The sequence below is a fragment of the Pyxicephalus adspersus genome, chromosome 2 (genome assembly GCF_032062135.1).
Source record: "Pyxicephalus adspersus chromosome 2, UCB_Pads_2.0, whole genome shotgun sequence".
Lineage (NCBI taxonomy): Eukaryota > Metazoa > Chordata > Amphibia > Anura > Pyxicephalidae > Pyxicephalus > Pyxicephalus adspersus.
The window spans coordinates 79,340,090-79,359,741 of record NC_092859.1 but is presented as its reverse complement, the minus strand read 5'-3'; the positions used below and the strand labels follow the sequence as shown (position 1 = coordinate 79,359,741).

Below are 19,652 nucleotides of genomic sequence, written 5' to 3'. Positions count from 1 at the left end.
ATTTGCACGCAAGACAGTGTGGTCAGAGGTTGTGCGCTGCTCTACGTAGTGAATAGGCAAAATGTTTTTTTTTTACTTACACACGCATTTCCTTTCTTTTAGATAATGTCTGGCTCTGCTGTTTCTCATCGTGTCTAAACAACCCTGATTCATTTTGTTATATCTGTGGCAGTTTCACCATTCTTAGTCAATGGGCGAACATCAGCACATTTGTAGAGCAAGCCTATTTGGTATACAGTGTTCCCTCGCCACTTCGCGCTTCATGTTTTGCGGCTTCAGTGCTTCGCGGGTTTTTCCAAAATATTCATCAAAAAATAAAAATGAAAAAATACAATCATGTCGGCAGCCACATTGCAGAAAGGAGTGTTGTTTCATGTTGATGAGCGAGAGAGAAGGATCCCTGCATGTCAAACAAAGAGATGAGTTGACTCAGAGTACATACCACGGGCTCTCATAAAGACACGTGATTGGTTTCCGGTGCGACATCCACCAATGAGAGTACGAGTGGATTTATCCCTATGAGTTGATTGTCTGCGCATCATCGCAGCCTCACCTAGCATCTTCTCTTGTTGTATCTCGCCAGTCTTGTCCATGATGTTGACTGTCTCGCATACTGTATTTTATTTTAGGGAAATCCTACTTCGCGGTTTTTCAGCTTTCGCGGAAGGTTCTGGTCCCCATTAACCGCGAAAAACGAGGGATCACTGTATTTCAAAACTGAACTTGGTGATCAAGATAAGTCTTGGGCCCCTCATAAGGTGTGCAAACAGTGTGTCGAGGATTTACAGATGTGGACAATGATGAAAAGGGGATAAAAAAGTAGAAAAATTGTTGACATAAAATTTGCAGAAAAAACAAAAATGATAACTAGTGGAGAGATCCTCCTCTCTGAAAGCAAATGATTATGTTAGACTAAAATATGTAAAAAAAAAGCAAGCATGTTAGAATATAATTACCGAGAAAAATTATTTTACAGGACTTTGTAAACTATTAATGAGCAGTCATTCAAATTATTTTTAAATTTTGTTTAAAGTGTAAAATTGGAATTACATTAGCCAGTTTTTTTAAGGATTTACAAAAGCTTTTACTTTATTTTGCCACGTAACTGTCCATGTTCCAGTTTTGTTGAAATACTTCTGTGATATGTCATTATCCTCTTTAGTTTAAACAATTTTATGTACTATTTGTGTGAATGTCAAAAATATCATCAACTAATTTCTAAAGCAGAGCGGCTGCTAAAAAGCTAATTTTCTAACCTTCTAAGGGAGGTGGGAGGTGTTTCAAACTGTACCTGACCCCCATGCCTGACAGGTATGACATTCAGAGTTAATGACATGCAGATTTTTAAAAAAATCGTATTTGTGTGACTGCTGGAGGCATGGGGTCACTAAAAGCAGCAAAAGCAGTTTTTGTTTGTCATTTACATTTTTTTTTCCTAAAATTTCTTTACCATTTTGTTATGTTGTTAGACTAAATGCAAATAGTACTTAGTGTTCTTTATTAATTTGACAGGGGCAATGCATATGTAAAGAAGATATTTAAATAAATGTATAAATCTGAAGCTCTTTAAATGCTCCGGCAGTACGAAGATTAATAGAGCAGGGCTACTATCATTTAAAGCAGTCAAACTCAAATACACAGAGGGCCGAAATCAAAAGAGACCAAGTCGTGGGCCAACCTTGAAATTTATTGAAAATATTGAGGAAGTTTTTCCTTCTTATTAGATATGAAACAATAAAATAATCATCACTAAAATAATGACAAAAGTATCACCATGTGATTCCTAATTGTTCACAGAAAAGTTTTTCTTGGAAATAATCATATAAGCAACCATGGATAAGCACGGAAAGCAGCAGAGGACATGGTAGGCAAGGAGAATATTTGTGCCCACTATTGTCTATAGCTGTAACCATAGTAGTAAATGTTGGATCAGGATAATGTGTGGCAATAGGGTTACTGTGCCAAGGACCAAATTTAGATCAATCCACTTCATATTACTGCATTCTCATGTTTTCTTGTTTCTTCTTATTGAGATTAACTGTTTTACTTTGCCAGAGAGTGCAATGTAAAACCAAATTAATTGCTGCATTCATTTGGTTTCACATTGCATTCTCTGGCACAGTAAAACAAAAAATTTAGCAATAGCTCTATGAATATTGAGCTTACCTGTCAGTATAAACTCTGCCGGATCCACGCATAGACTGCGGTTCAATAGACACAAGTGATGCCACTACTACAATTCCCAGCATCACTTGCGTCTATAAAATGCGGGGCCACGCATAGGCAGAGAGGCCGCTGGTCTGGAGCTCTAGGAGCTTTATTTATAAAGGAGGGAATCAAACATTCCCTGGTGGGAAATCTGCCAGGTCCATGTGTTTCAATAGTAACTGATTCTCCACTAGGGGAACGTGCTTTATAAATAAAGCTCCTAGAGCTCCAACGCAAACAATCAAGTGTACTAGCTATGTATAAATATCAAGGAAAATCTTGGAACATTCACCTTTTTTGATTTGCCTTGAAACTATGTTGTTTACAGGTTCAATGACTATAAAATGCCCTTTTTGTTTGCTGTTTATTTTGCTAAATCTGCATCTATATACAGTATTTGGAAAATGGGTGGTCAATCTGCTGATCTGTCAATTTTAAATCCAATATACAAAGAGGTATACTAGGTAACTAATTCAGATAATACAAAAACAAACAAATAAATTCCCAAAAACTTTACACCTGTGCAGAAGTTTATACCAGGACAAAAGGCAATTCAGCTGAAATCCTGGTGTGCTAACTGTTGAGAATGGCCATTGCAGTAATGAGACAATAGAAGGGCCTGGAGGTGGACGGGAAAAGGGCTGGGTCCTTGACCTAATAACACAATAAGATTTTGGCCTTAAAGGGTATTAGATTAAAAAAGTAATTTTATGTATAGTCAAATGTAGGTGCCTGCTATGTTCTGCTAGTTCTGGGTTAGGAATGTTAGTTCAACACCGTTGTAGATGAGTTTGTATGTTCACATACCTTTAAAATATACCATTTTAGTTTAATAATGATATACATTGAAACAACATTATGCATTGTGCATATTAGACTATGACGAAATATTCTCTTACTTAACTGCCATTGCATCTTTTCATGTTATCTCTAAAGCTTTTATATACCTAAAGCAAAGGACTGAGCTGTGACTCTTATAACATGATAGTTAGAAGTCAGCCTTGATTTTTGGAGATATTTCTGATGTTTCATTCATGACCATTTGCAGCTGCCCTAGGTTTTTCTCCATCATTGTTAACTATTCTTAGATTTAAGACATGAAAAGCACTAACCATCTCAGAAATAAGTAATACCTACTTAGATATGCATTTTAGAAACCAAACTCTGTTAACTATATTTGCACAGAAATCACATGCACATGCAGAACCCCACCCATAGATATGAAATCTGGAAAATAGAAATAAATCCCTGCACTAGGATGTTGTTAGGGGAAAATTACTAACAAATGAACGCAAATTTATTTAGTACTGTTAGTAGTCATGGTTCTTCACTATAAAGGAATCTCTGCATGAAACAAATGCCATTGCTACACAGACAACAGCTACAATATGTAGATATAACATTTTTCCATAAAAATAGCCTCTCTGCTGTACTGCCGAAACTATTTGTTATGTCACAGTCTGCCTGTGGATTAAAGAAAAGAAAGGAAAGAAAGTATCTACCATACATGATGCATTTTACAAAGGATTTCATGGTGCCAGTCTTTGCTTATTACAAAATACAATGTTTTTAAATTTTATTTCACACAAAAATGGTATACTGTGTATTTCTAACTAATATTTTTGGCTGCAATATTGATGGCAACATAAAGCTTTGGTAATCTATGTGAAACCCTTTAGCTGTATAACTCTTAACACCAATATGATTCTTAAAATCTGAATTATAAATTCAGAAAAAAAGCCTGTGAGTCACAAAAATATATCCACTTCCTGCTGAGTATAAGCTTTATTTAATACAATAGAACATTATCTTCTATACCTTCAACACTAAGAAAAACTGATTATTTAGGGATTTTACAAGCAAAATAAAGAAATATTTAATGCCTGTTATACAGACTGTTAAATAGCAAAGTAAGAACTAAAATGTTAAATTATAAAGTGATAAACTAGATCTTTATTTAATAAAGGCAGATTATGTGACAAACAAAAATGTATCAGGTTAGGCACTGTGTTAATTCCAGTTTAAAGTAGAACAAGACTACAGGAACACTTGCAGAAAATTACAGTCTAGTTAAACATAATACTCAGTAGGTGTAAACAAGTGGGAACTGTCCTGCCAAGAATTAGCCAACTCTGAACTTTTACTCTATTATTTGAAAATTAAATCAACACTGTGTTAAATGTTTCTTCACTCATTAAACACTCACCCAAAACACATCAGTTAACATAATATTAAGAAATTGCCATCCTTTGCCAAAAAATTCTGGAAGTCCAAATTTAAATCTAACAAAGCATTTTTTAAGTAAATTCAAATCATAGTCTTTGTCTGGACGGTGGCTCAATAGACTTTTGAAGCCAGTCAAATGTGTGCTTAAAGAAATTCATTATTTATTGCTTTATTTAAAAAAGAGGTGTTTTTTAAGGAAATACCTTCTTCTAAATCCAAACATTTGGATTTCAAAAACCATGTGAACTTTTTTACATGAGCCTTGTGAGTTAAAAGTCTAATGATGCGAAAAGCAGTGAGCAACTCTCAATAAAGGGTCACCTCACCCAAAAGTGATATTCTAGCTGAGTGATGCTGGCTAGTTGAATCAGTAAATTGCCCGAGGACAACAACAGGAAGATTGCACTGCTTGAGTTGTCAGGTTTACCAAAGTGCCAAGGTTGTTGGAATACAGGATACAGGAATCTAATTTTCTCTCGTATTTATTTTTAATGTTACAATATAATTAATCAAGAAAAAGCATGAGATGCCTGCAACAAGAGATGAGAATTCTGATAGCATGAAAAGACAAGAAATTATCCAGCATGCCAGCTTCTACTCAGTATCATTATCAGCTCTTGATGTAATATGTGTTTACATCTCTTTTTGCAGGACACTGCTTTTTTGCAGATCACCCTTACACACTTATGATCACACGTTAAGCAGTTATCATAACCACCCCCATCCCCATAACTGGAATTGTAATTTGATGAAGTACAGTTGGAATCACTTATATATGCAAAATCTTATTCAAAAGAGACAGTCAGATGCTCAAATCTCCTGATCAACAAAAGTAATAGTTAGACACGAAAACCATATTTGCATTCCCTACAGCACATTTTTACATTTTATAATGAACGATGACTGCTGTGTGAAAATGTGTAAATATGGTTGACAGACCTTGGCAAGGGATATATGTCCTGATTAACTTTAATCGCCCATAATCACCTTTAATCATTGGTACATGTAGGTTGAAATTTTAGCTACAATGGATTAGCCAAAATGAAATGTTTGGCTCTGGGCACTAAATTAAAATAAATCCATTCTTGGGGATTATTGATAGAAGTGAGACATGAAGGTAACCTAATTCTGAAGATGGTGCTACTGTTCTTTGTACTAGTTTAGTAAAGGGGTTTCAGTTGTTTTTGGTCCACCTTATTATACCCTGTCAAGTTATACTTTCTTGTTATTTCCTACTTTATATAAGCTTTGGTTTACACTACATTGATGATAGTGAGCAAGCCTTAAACAGTTCTATGTAGTTTAAAATAAATAGCAGTTCTAAATGCATATTGATCAAAGAGAGGAAAGGAATGATTTTCACGGCTTTGATTAATTTACCTAAAATAAGGTAAAAACTGTGCAGTTGGGAACATCATGCTAATATGTTTACATATTTTAGGTACATTTAGATATATTATAGCAGATACTTACATTTAAATTGAAATGATCATTTAATCCACTGAAAACTGATAAAGTGGAAAGTCGAAGAATTTCACCCCAGGATTTGTCCTTTAACCACGTGGGATCTGGGTTGGCTTGAGGGATCTCTAGTGCAACTCCACCAGTGAGAAGAAAATGCCATTCTTCATTAGTGATCAGACCTCTGTTCTTTTGTATACCCACACACAACAGAAACGAAAATAGTAGCTTATGCTTTTCAAAGAGGGAGCGGCAGACATATTCATATATGCTAAAAATGAAGATAAAAATTACATTAACATTTATAATATGGAAAATGAAAATAGATGCATAAACAGTAAGCTCTACATCCGTTGATGATCTAGTAAACAGGAACATTTTTTCCTACTAGCATAATTATAAAGGCAATTTGAAAAGTAATGAGTGCTGAGACCTGGAGAGTCAACAGATGGTTGCTGTCTTTTAGTAGTATGGTCTTTTTTAGCAGCTGCAATATCAGCATCCTGCCTATATGAAAACTATATGCCACAAAATTCCATATTTTACATAGTTAGGTTGAAAAAAGACATAGGTTTGCTGGAGTTTACCCACTAGGGAAAAAAACATATCCCTGGTATAAACCCTATAGACATAGTTGATCCAGAGGAACACGAAAAAAACATTATAAAGCCTGTTTCAATTTGCTCCAACAGGAAAAAAGATTCCTTCCTGATCCCTTGAGGCAATCAGATGTTCCCTAGATGATCAGACTCTGTATATTTACATTAAAACTTTTATACCAAGTTATATTCTGTGAATCTAGAAAAACACCCAGCTTTTTCTTATAGCAATAGCAATAGTACTTGCTAAAACTACCTCCTGAGGAAGCCTATTCCACATTTTCAGAGACCTTACAGTGAATAATCCCTTCATTATCCAGAGAATAAACTTCTTTTCCTCCAGATGCAAAGATGCCTCACTTGTCCTTTGTAATGACCTAAAGTTATTAATTGTGAAGTTCTCTATTTGAATTATTTATATCAGTGAGTGATCATATTCCCACTTAAACTTCTCTTCTCAAGAGAGAATAGTTTCAGTTCAGCGAATTTCTCCTCATAGCTGAGTTCCTCCATTCTTTTTATTAGTTTAGTTGCCCTTCTCTGCACTCCCTCAAGTTCCACAATATCCTTTTTGTGAACTATTCCCCAAACTGCATATTCCAGATGTGGTCTGACTGATGCTTTTGTACAGGGGCAGGATTATGTCTGAATCTCTGCAATTCTCCCTCTTTTGATACAATAAAGTACTTTGGTAGCTTTTGATATTGCAGCTTGGCATTGCATGCTATTATTAAATCTATAATTTTCTACCAAAACCCCCAGACCCATTTTTGACTTCCCCGAATGTATTCCCCTAGACAGTATGAAGCATGCATGTTGTGAGCCCCCAAGTGCATAACTTTACATTAATCAATATTAAATGTAATTTGCCAATTGGCTGCCCAATCAAACAGTACATCCAGGTCTGCTTGTAGATTATAAACATCCTGTATAGACCTAATTCCATTACAAAGTTTGGTGTCATCTGCACACCCAAACTCTATCATTTATAAAGATGTTAAACAGTAATGGTCCCAACACTGAATCCAGGGGTACACCACAAATAACCTTAGACCATTCAAGGTATAAATCATTAATCACTACTCTCTGGATGTGGTCTTGAAGCCAGTTCTCCATCCACTTACAGATTGGATGTGCTAAATCTATAGACCCCTGAATCCATGTTGTTACTTATAATATTATTTTTTAGCAGAAACTCTTTTATGTGGCTTCCTATCAAACTCTTACTTGATATTGACTTTGCTCCCTTTTTAAGGATAGGTACCACATTGACTTTATGCCAATTGGTACCATGCTAGTGAATAAAGGGTCTCTAATCAAGCTCAGCTCCTTGGAGACTTGTGGATGTAATCAGGTCCTGGTGTTTTATCAACCTTATTTTTATCCAACTGTTTCTCAGTCATATCAATTTTTAGCCACTAGGCCTGATTAATTAAAGCCAATTTATTGAGCCTGATTAATTAATCTCCAAGACTGAAGAAGATACAATTTCAAAGTGAACCCTGGGTGATCCAACAAACCCGGGAAGGGATTCTCTATAATCATTAGCTATTAGTTGGCAAATGTTTTCAATACTGGACCAGATCCATTCCAGGTTTTTTTGGATCACCCAGCTTCACTGATGAAAGTGTATTCTCTCCACCATTGGAGAGCTTTGATAAATCAGGCTCATTTCTGTTGGGCAACTTGGTCTGCATGATTGTGGAAATAGTAATGTAATTTATTAATAATATTTTTGTAAATTATCCTAAAACAGTTATCAAAAACATATTTTGAGCAATAATGCCCCCATTATATTTAAATTACTAGATAAACTTGGAGAGAGATTGAGATAGATCCGATTTTAGTTAAAATTCTCAATAAGGAAGAACTAAAAAAAAAGGCAGGGAGAGGCCAAATGAGTAGTATGAGTAGGTGTGAATGTAGCTGATCTTTTTCATTACTGATCGAAGTAACCACCTCATGTCAAAGTCAACTCTGACTCAAAGGTAGCAGTTGCTATGATTCTGTAACCACAACAGTGCCTATGCACCCTCATATACAAATAAATACAAGGGGGTGCTGAGAAGTTCCTGGCTTTGCCCAGAAAGAAAAGAGCCAGAGTTATGAACCAACACATTTATTCAACATATTCCCCCTGAGACTGATGCACTTGGTACTGCGTAGTTGCAGCTTTTGTAGACTTTTTCAAATAAAAGTCCTTTGGTTGGGCCGCAAACCAGCTCTCAGCAGCATCTTTGACGTCATAAATGTCCTCAAAACGTTGCCCCTTCAGGTGTGTCTTCAAATTCGGAAACAGATAATAGTCCGAAGGGGCCAGGTCAGGTGAGTAGAGGGGATGGTGGACCAACTGGAAACCCAGGGTGTTCAATTTGGCAGCCACAGCGTTGGACGTGTGCGCAGGTCCATTGTCCTGCAAAAAAAGGATCCCTTTGGTCACCTTTCCACGGAGTTTAGTCTTAATTGCCTCTTTCAGCTGGCCCAGGAGGTTAGCATATTACTGTCCGGTGATACTAGAGCCCTAAGGTAGGTAGTCCACCAACAGAATACCGTCTTTTTCCCAGAAAACAGACGCCATTACTTTTTTTGGGCGATTTCTGGTTTCAGAACTTCTTGGGCCAGGGGACCCGCTGTGGCGTCATTCCTTTGACTGTTCCTTGGTTTCCAGATCATAGATGTGGAGCCCGGTTTCATCCTCAGTCACTAACCTAGCCAAAAAGTCCTGTGCAGCTTCAAAATGGGCCGAAACGGCTTTGGATGCTTTAGCTCGTTCCTTCTTCAGATCACTGTTCAAACATTTCGGCACCCACTTCGCTGAAAGCTTGTGCATGTCTAGGATAGTGGTGATAACAAACCCAACACGATCCCTTGAGATGTCAAGTATCTGGGCTTTTTTTGCAGATATTCGCCGGTCCTCAATAATCAGCTCATGGACAGCATCGCAGGTTGACGGGTCAGTTGAGGTTGGGGGGTGCCCACTGTGGGGCTCATCTTCAACGTTGAAATGCCCAGTCTTGAAACAAGATATACAGGTTTTGACAGTGCTGTATGAGGGACAATTCTCCCGCAGTGTTTGTGACATCTCAGTGTGAATGTCCTTTGCCGACTTTCCCTGGAGAAACAAAAACTTCATGACAGCCCGTAACTTCAACAACGTGAAACTTACTTGTGCCTCTGCCATCATATCTTCTCACTAAAAGAAAAAACAGTTTTAGGTTGCATAGACCTGATATTTGCAAATTACATACTAGGATTTTAGGCTGTCATATGCCCCCACACTCATTTTTCTATTTCACCTGGAAGGGGGCAAAGCCAGGAACTTCTCAGCACCCCCTCGTACATTTCTATATTACAGATAAAAGATTATTTTTTTTAATGATATTGCTTAGCCATAATTAACATGCTAGATGCTCCCTATATCATAAGAAATCTTCACTTTTGTTCTAATTTCCAGTTGCGTAAAATGTAACTTTGCATTCAAGACAAATTCATTATGAGGTAAAGCTGACCTAAACTGAAAAAACAAAAAAACCACCAGGAGGTAGTACTAATTTACAAAAGAGACATGCAATGCGCCTTGTAGTTTAGAGCTTGATCCTGTGGGTGGCGCACAGAATCAGCTGCTGAGGATTACATCATCCAATAAGTTAAGAGGATCACCGTGTTCACGGAAGTACACCATGGAGCCAGCTGTTAAGATGGTGGCTCCCTAGGATGCAGGAAATACAGGTCCTGGACCTGTCATTGCTGCAGGACAACTGCACAGGGTAAGTATGTGCCATAATCGACAAGTATTCTGTATAAGTATGCTATGGCAGAAGCTCACCACCCACCAACGAGTTTAGTTCCACTTGAAAGAATAGTATTAAAAATACTAGTAATAAAAGTAATAGTAAATATTGGTAATAATTAATTCCTATTTTATTCCCATAAACAATATACACTGTTGTCATATTCTTTCTACCGAATGAGAAAAGATCTAAATGTGATTGTTGCTTGTGATTTGCAGATGAAAGGTTGAAGGCTATAGTGATATACTATAATCTATTTTAAAATAACATTTCATGTATCTTCAGTTCTCCTGTGGAACCAAGCAAAATTTGAACACGTCATCAGGAACTACAGATACTTCAATATAAGCTTATGTTTCCAGCCAAAACAGTACTTCAGAAAACATATGCAATTACTAGAATCAATATAGAAGATTAAATATTTAAAAGGTGGACTGTTTTCTTTCTAAGCAAATATGTGCAGTTGTAAATGTGCAATTCAGTAATGTATTTATATATCCTATCCTATTTTTTGTAAATTCTCCAACCAAAATTGCTGCTTCCAAAAGATCTTTGTCTATAAATGGGCTAGCAACTCTGATTATTATCCTTCTTGCTTTAATTTTGATGGTTTGGACCACATCTTTAATCCCCATGGTATGTTTCATCCTTTAGAATGTATTAGTCATTATATACAGGTATATATATATATATATATATATATATTTATATATATATATAATATATTGTTTTATATCTCTCCACAGCTTTATTCACTTAACAGTAAAGTAGTAGTCACAATGAACTGTTTAAAACACTGTAGAAAATAAGGTTTAATTTCCCCTTTAAATGACCACTGCTTTTTATATGCTTAAAAATAATCTGGAAAAAAATAGCATTTTTTATTGAAAGTGAAGCGGAATCAATATTTGTTACATTCTTATATAGCATTTCCCTTTAGATACAGGAAAGACAGGCAGTGAAGAGACAGTGTCCATGGGAACAGTTTCTCTCATTAGACTTTTTTTACGCCTGAAAACACAAGAAAATTTGTTCAACCTTTCCAGTAGCTATTGGTACGTAAAGCAGGAAGATAATACTGAGAGACTGTCTTGTCCTTGTAAACATCGTCCTAGCAATAGTGAAGCAAGAAAGTAAAAACTGCAACTGCCTGAAATGCCAGGTAACCAAAAGCTTATAGTGCACATATCATTGTTTTGGTTTTATATCCATTATATGATTTTTGTTCTTTTTATGTTACTTTTTTGCTTTAAATGTCAAACATTTTGCCTTAGTTAATAAGAAAGTTTTAATAGTATTATGTACTGTGGTTTTATTAGGCAGTGGGTTGGACTTATCCGAACAGATCATTCTAACAATTATCTGTGCTTGGGGATGTCACATTATAAGAGCTTACATTCATTGTGGCAGCTTCTCTGAGCACTATGTAGCTTTTATTTTTGGGCAAGAAATGTATTAGAAACTGTCTGATACCAGAAGCCAATCAACACCCTTTAACATATTTTCCTAAAGATACACATTGCACAAAGTACAGATTTGGAGGAGAGAAATAGAAATGGAGGAAGAAAGGGAAAAACAGAAGGAAGGGGTCTTGGGTCCTTCAAAAAAAGATTTTCACTTGCAACTAATCTGACTGATATTGATTAGATCCTTTGGTCAAACCTCACATGGGCAGTTAATTTACTCTAACAATAACCCTAAAGATTTGTGACCTCAGTTACTCAACAACAATAAAGAAAATATTTTGACTGCTATAGTATACCATCAGTTATTGCTCTCCTTCTTATTAAATAAGGCCAATGGTACTAGAATTACATTATTATAGTCATACCTGTTTGTGAAATAGTCATTGAGGTTCGTTATCCTTTCTTGAAGCTTCTGAGATGGTTCACTTTTCTTTATAGCATTAATGTACAAGTTAATAAACCAAGCCAAAGAAAATTGGTACATAGAGTCAATGTAGGCAAGATCTGAGATGACAAAAAATATGATGCTGGAATGGTTGGCAACCTGTTAGGAAATAAAGACAAGATGTTGCTTATGTAATACTGTGCATAAAGGAAACTGCAGATAAGCAGATATTTCATTATGCATTGTGACCAGGGCAACCTAACATCGAAAAATGCAACCAAACCCAACCGCCTGCAGCAAGCATTTGTAAATGCTTAAATCAGAACTTCTGCTGAGCACTCCCATATGCCCAGCAAATGAAAGTGGTTGTCCTGGAGCAGTTAATAGCAGGGTTGTCAATCACCTGTCTGAACTTAGCCTAGGGGATTATTCAGATGTGGGTCTGAAACTGTGTGTTTAGTCACCGCTGGGTGACCTTAAATGCACACCCCAGGAGCAGTTTTAGAGTCAACTGCAGTATTTGCCACCAACCCCTTGTTTGTTACAGTATGTATACCGGTGTATACCAGTGTTTCCATTTGTTGGAACATGGTCATTTTTAATGCAGTAATACATACTGTATTACTGACATAAGAGTAATAGTATATTCGGAATAGCCAGGAGTTTGTGGTGTGGTTACGGCTTACTCTGTTGAGACGTAACATGTAGCGTCTCATCCATGGTAGACCATAGAGAATAAATAAATAGTAGTGAGCAGCTTGATACCGCCATCTGTCACACACTGTAAAATGTTTGAACTCTCGTTAATTTAGGAACCAGCACTACAAAGGGGGCAGCTGAGTGGCTAGCCAACCCCGGCAAGGTTCCAGCCACCAGGAGCCTCACCACAATGCCTTTATTTGATGGTAGTCTGAACATACCCTTAGAATGGTCTGGGGTATGAGCGTGATGATTTTGGATCAAAAAACACTGACATATTTTATTCCAATGCAACAGTCAAGTGTTAGCATGATTCACAGCTATGCATAAGAAAAACACAATAGAATGAACCTGCCACAATCCATGAAAGTGAAGATATTTTACACGAATGTCTACTTGTGTCAGAATACCTACAGCACATTTTAAGAGTTGAAGGAAAATGGTGTATCAGACAAAACACATTGAAATAAGATCAGATATGTTTTCAAGAAAATATCTCTTGCAGTGTGCAATGCTAAACTATGTGTTTCATGTAAAATATAAAGTAGAAACTGTCCTCTTTGAAAGATGTTTATGTCTTTAGATCTGGATGTGCTTATCTAAAATACAATTTGGGGATATAAATTGCTTTGACTAACATCACTTACATTACGAAAAATTACATTTTAAAATAGAAGCTGCAAAAATAGCAGAACCTCACATAAAAGCTTCCCTATTCATTCTGAAAAAGATATTAGAATACATTATAAAGATATTAGAATACAATATTCACTGAAAAAATAGTATGATAAATTAAGCACCTGCATGGTTTGTTATCTGTATAATTGTTGATATGTCATAGTCTCATATACCAAAACTATTATCTATTGCAAGTTTAGTTTACCAGTGTAGTTTAATATTGTCTATGTGGTAAAGGATGATGAAAAAAAAGATCCATATGTTTAAAAGAAGATGGTTACCAGGAGAGGACCATTCACCAGATTTTGCAATGATGTATTGTAAAAAAAATAAATAAAAGTGCACACCAATCAAAATGACACATGGAAATAAATTGGAGTGATTATGTGAATACACTTATGGGTAAAGTTCACATTCCCAGGGCTACTTTTTCCCACACTGGTATTGTTTTGAGTACAGAAGCAACTCTGCTATTGTTAGTGCACAAAGCTAGGTTCTAGTATAGGACATTCATCCAACATGTTTTAAATACATAAAAGAAAAACACCAGCTGCTACTAAGCATGTAGTAGGTACAATATGTGAGTAACACTTGGTCTGTTATCTTAAGCCAGGGGTCGGCAAACTTTTTTGACTACTAGGCCATTTCAGGAGATGAAGAAGGCACACTAGGCCAGAAGAAACAAGGTGTCCAAGGAAAGGTTTTTTTATTTAAAATACAGTACGATCAATGGGAAACATGATGTTGCATGTTCTTAGGGCCTTATACAATATCAGGTTCTAATGAGCAACAGCAACAGAATGTCATTGAGGTGGTTGTCAGTGATCTGAGAGCGCAGTGTGTTCTTACAAAACTTCATTTTGGAGAACAGCTGCTCGCACGAATAAATGCTGCCAAACATTGCGATCACACGCTTGGCACGGGCTAACAACATTGGAAATTGAACATGTGGCAGCTGACAGTAAAAGTCAATGAAAGTCTCTGTATGTGTGCGCGTGCTTGGCATCCACACGCCCCTTTGAGATTTAACCGCTTGAAAGTTCTGTTGGTGTCGTTGCACACTTAACACAGAGCTTTGTTGCCGCATTGGACGAAGAATAATTTGTCAGTACATTCGGGGGTTGAAGACACGACGTTGGAGGTCAACCTTCCGGAGACTGGTAGCCTTTCGTTGCCTCTGCTCTTTAGGCATAGTAATTGGGGTTACTGTGCGGGAACTCGATGATATTGATGATATCGCGGGAACTCGCGATAACGCCACAACTCAATTAGACCTTATCCAACAATAAACAACTAGGGGGGCATTGGGCCGGACTGGAATACTAGCTAGGCCATATCCGGCCTAAAAGTCGGAGTTTGCCTACCTCTGTCTTAAGCATTCATATTTTTAAAAGCTTATAGGTAAACACATAGCTTACTACCTGCTTTTAGTGCTCGTGTCTGCTTTAAAGCTTTGTACACACATCAGGTGATTGTCACCCAAGATGAATGTCCATGCTGTTCTTGGGAGAAAATCTAGCATGTGTACAGTGTAGAATGTAGCATATGTGACCCATCAGGAACAACTGCTGCTTTCTTACAATGGAGACTACAACAAGGTGCTACTCACTTGTCCCTCCCTCCATCCTTTTCCATTAAACAGAATGTTGCTGTGTTTACTGCACTCATTCTTTCATCTCTGACTGGAAACTATCACAAAAAAATTGTTTTCCGCGAATAGAAAAATAGAAAATGCAATGTATATTAATCCAGGAAATCATTTTTTATTGGCTTTTGTTAAATAAACTTTACATTTTGGTTTGTGTGTGTTATTTTATTTTTTATACTCCTTTTGCCCTTTTACCTAAAATGTTTGAAAATACTGATAATAAAACATCCCTTATTTGATCCTCTTTGGTTTGTTAACCAATTAGAGCATTTTCTTATATTTAGTGAATGCAAAAAATACTTGCCGATCATGTCCTGTGTCCAGTGCACACTTTCTGTGTTTTTTTCAGAAGAGTAATTAGCCCTTTCATTACTCTTTTTCGTACTACAGAATCATCAGAAAAATCCTGTGTTGTCAGCTCTTATCAGGACTTGGAGCTAAGCGCATTTCAAGCAGATCAACACATACAGTACTTTTCTGCACTTGCAGGGTCCGTAAAAGGATAAACATAGGAGAACGTTCATATAATAAAAAAATATGTACTGCATATTTTTTTGCCCTGACATACAGGTAATGAGGACATATTTATGTTTCTTTTTATTATAATTGTTTAAAAAACATACATTATCCATTTTGTTCATATCTTAGAGTAATACATAAACAGTTCATATACAATCACATGTGTCATTGTTACCACATGATGATAAGACAAGGCGTATAGACAAGCAAAAATACATACATACCGGTCTATAGCCATCTCTGGTTTCATCAATTTGTTTCTCTGTCTTAGTTGTTATTTCTTGTTTCTCTTGGATCTCCTGGGATAAGTTCTTGCTTGAGGAAAGAATGTCAATAGCTCGCTCGTCCTCCAAGATGTTTCCCTGTGACAGAGATAGCACTTCCAAAATCTGATCTTCTATCTCTTTCAACTGTTTTCTGTTATAAAAAATGTTGTTTATTTTAGGGATCACAATAATAGCACATGGAGGATTCCAGCATGGTCTAGACCACTATTTCTATCTATTTGCAGTATGACATTTTCTCCCAAGTAGGCACTTGCAGTAATTTAATTGTCAGAGATTCCTAAGCATGTCAAATTCTGGCACTACTGCTTACAAATTTTGCCTCAAGTGAATTATTTTATAATAGGCTCTGGAAGGATATCATCAGCATTTGACTGACTTGATACTTATATACCTTAGGACTAGAAGGCTAAAATAAAACTAGTATAGGCTTAAAATATGTAATCATTTTAAACTTTAATTTTGTTGAGTCTAGCATTGCATTTAACCTTCTATTTCAATTAAAAGTGAATTATACAATTATCACCTGCATTTTGCATCAAAGTAATAACAGAGAGCAGTGGAAAAAGAATGCTATTGTACTGTATGTCCTATGTGGGTAAATTCCTTAAACAGCAGAATCTAAAATATGTAGGCATTATTTATATTGGGTGCAACTGTTTTAATATTATGGTATGCAAAAAGTTGTAGGTAAGCCTTTCATTTGTTTCTGTATCTAGGATTTTATATAAGACAGTGGTTGAGGAACTGAAACAAAAGAAATGCAAGCACAAATAGCTATATGTGTAGATTTTTTTAATCAAAAGAACTGCAAAATGTTCTAGTTGGAGTACCTATCTGAACACTGTTGTTGTCTCCTTTGAATCATAATCAACCGTTTCTTTTGATGACATGGAAACGTTTTAATATGTTCTTTGTCGAATTCCAAAAACAGCAAGTGCCCCTCAATTTTAAAACTTACATATTCACATTCACATACAAGCCAACAGTTATCTTCTCCTGAGGATCATTTTATCTTTAGCTGTGTATTTAGGTATGACTAGCAGCCATTAGTAGAAACATATGATCTAATCTAATGGCTTGCTGCTGATGGAATGTTACATTCTCTTGAGAATTTTCCTAGCTGAAATATTTGCAACCTACTGTTGTGCCTAAGGGCCTGTGCTCATGTCCAATTTCTGTCACTAGAAATGGTCTTTAGTGATCGTTTTGACGCTAGAATGATCAAGTGCTCTACACACAGCACAGATCAGTTATATGGGGGGTGGAGGAGGAAGGCCAAGCAGAAGGCACCCAACTGCCTCCTTCCCCATAGGACCATTTAACATGCTCTCCCTATAGAAACTGCAAGTGTCTATGCTGATACATATTACAGGGACATGTTTTATTGTTATTGCCATCAAGATATATACGCGGAAAACTGTGCAGCAGTTCTGATATCCAAAAAAGCATAAAATATTCCTTAGCAAACGTAAAGTCATTTAAAAACGTATTCTTGACAATTTTTCAAGTTTTGTACAGAGTAGGGATGGGTCAAAATATCTGTCAGGTTAAGTGGAAAAAAATATTTATCAGGTTTCCTACTGTCTCCATTCCTATTGGTTGCATAAAAAAAGTCAAACTTAGGTTTTAAACGAGTGCCGTTTAAAAATACTAGAGGTTGTAACACATGATTATATTCACACATATTTCTACATAGAACAATTGTGTTTAAAAGAGGTGATCAGCAGCAGGTGCAGTGTTGCAAACTGTAAATTCACACATATGCATTCATTCCTGGCAGACAGGTATGCGGGTATCATATACAAAGGTGTGCCTGCACATTCGTGTACATTTTAAAAATAATTGCAAACAGGCAGGTATGTTTAATTTATTGCAGAAGAGACACCACCTGTCCACAAATTTTAAAAAATTAGGTTGATTTCCAATTTAATGCTACCTAATGATTAAATTATTGCATTTCCTAAAGGAAATGGACAGGCTTTTCTACTATTACTGTGGCTGTTTTCTAAAGAAAATGTACTGTAAATTGAGTTACTTTTGAGAGGTAAAAAAATGTACCAGCACCCATCCACAGAGGAAAACAGCAACAGTATAACAGTTCATTTTACCATTTTATTCCTAAGTAGTTTACATACACGTGCCAGAAGGGGTAAAAACAAGATCTGAAAAAGCATTATTAAATTTGATAATCAAGGGACACAGACCAATTTTGTGATCAGATATTGTTTTTTTTCTTTCTGATGTATGTTTCATAAGATTAGAGAGTTTACTATTGAGAAAAAATTGCCTCAAGAAAAAAAAGTAGGAAAAAGCTATTACCTCTTGTGAGCAAACAAATTTGCAATGCCCTGCTGTGTACCTGCTCGCTTATTTTCTGGTTTAGGAAATCACAAACACCAATCGAGTATGATAGCACCATACCAACAACTTCCAGGGTTATGCTGATTAATGGACTAAATTATTTTCCAGGTGTCTAAACTGAGATTTCTTACAGATTAGATGAGAATATAACATCTGATGAAATTATTTTAGTGGAACATTCTTCTTCCACCTAAATATTAAGCCAAGTAAATGATGTCTGTTTGTGAGATTGGTAATACATTTCTAGTCAAACTACATGTCTCAGTGCTGTGTTAAAATTTAAAATGCACAGTCAAGGTATTTATGTGCAGTTATATTAAATTCCCAGGAAACATTGCCATATATTGTGTTTCCCAACCTGGTGCAGATGTCCTACCCGCCTCTTTTTCAATTTTCCACTTTTCACATAATGAATAAATAGTTAAACTGCATAGATTTACTGAATACATGTGCATAATGCATTTAAAACATGGCCAAGGGGCAAAAACACAGCATGGAACTAAGTGGAGGATAAGGCTTTCTCTGAACATCTCTGCAAAACACAAGCTTTTTAGAAGTCAAATATGGGAATATTTTACGTATTCTGAGTTTCATGTACTTTTTTCTTTCACTACATTTTAAAATAGAATGCTTACTTTTACAATTTTAGGACAAACTCCACAAAGTAGGTACACAAGGCAACCAGCAACGATTGAGATTTGTAAAATAGGGTTACATAAAATACATGAATAATGTCAGGATGGCATTTAAATCTGCAAACAACGTCCCTCTATATCTATGTATATTTTATTTTTTTATGTTTTCACCTTTTGCAATAAATAAAACTGTACATAAACCAGTAAGTATTGTGCTAACTCCTAAATGCATTTTACCTATCAACAAATGCAATTCAAATTTAACTCATATGCTAAAGGCTTTTATACATGGCAAGGTACAGTATCAACATTTCTTGTGGTTCTTCATGTGATATAATGCAGTACTAATTTTTATGCAACATTTCTCTTCTGCAGTGGGAAAATATTGCCAGGTCAGATCTCTTAAAAGCCCCCCACACATCTATAGGTGAAATACTTTTTCATAGGATGGTGGTACATAGGGTCAGGTGAATAATTAGAACTGTGCATGACAATGATGAAGCAGAAATTATTGATAGCTGTTTTAATGATGGTTTATTAAAAATTGTGATACGTTCTAGCTTAACCACCTGAGCGTTACACTGAGGTCTAGATTTCTGTACCAAAAGTGTTCCACTGTTTTTCATGAAATTTTTTTTTTAAATTGTAGACCTGTAACTTACAGAAATATGTCCGAACAAGGGTCCAGT

General features: G+C 36.1%; 1 protein-coding gene across 1 annotated transcript in view; it reads right to left on the bottom strand.

The window, feature by feature from the left end:
- The window catches only part of LOC140323815 (dynein axonemal heavy chain 3-like), a 333,376-nt gene that overhangs the window by 77,845 nt on the left and 235,879 nt on the right, over positions 1-19,652 (bottom strand). Inside the window, exons 38-40 of the mRNA XM_072401190.1 lie at positions 15,905-16,097; positions 12,117-12,295; positions 5,908-6,166 (exon numbers count right to left, since the gene is read on the bottom strand). Coding sequence (XP_072257291.1) covers positions 5,908-6,166; positions 12,117-12,295; positions 15,905-16,097 — 631 coding nt within the window. The remainder of the gene's footprint in view (positions 1-5,907; positions 6,167-12,116; positions 12,296-15,904; positions 16,098-19,652) is intronic.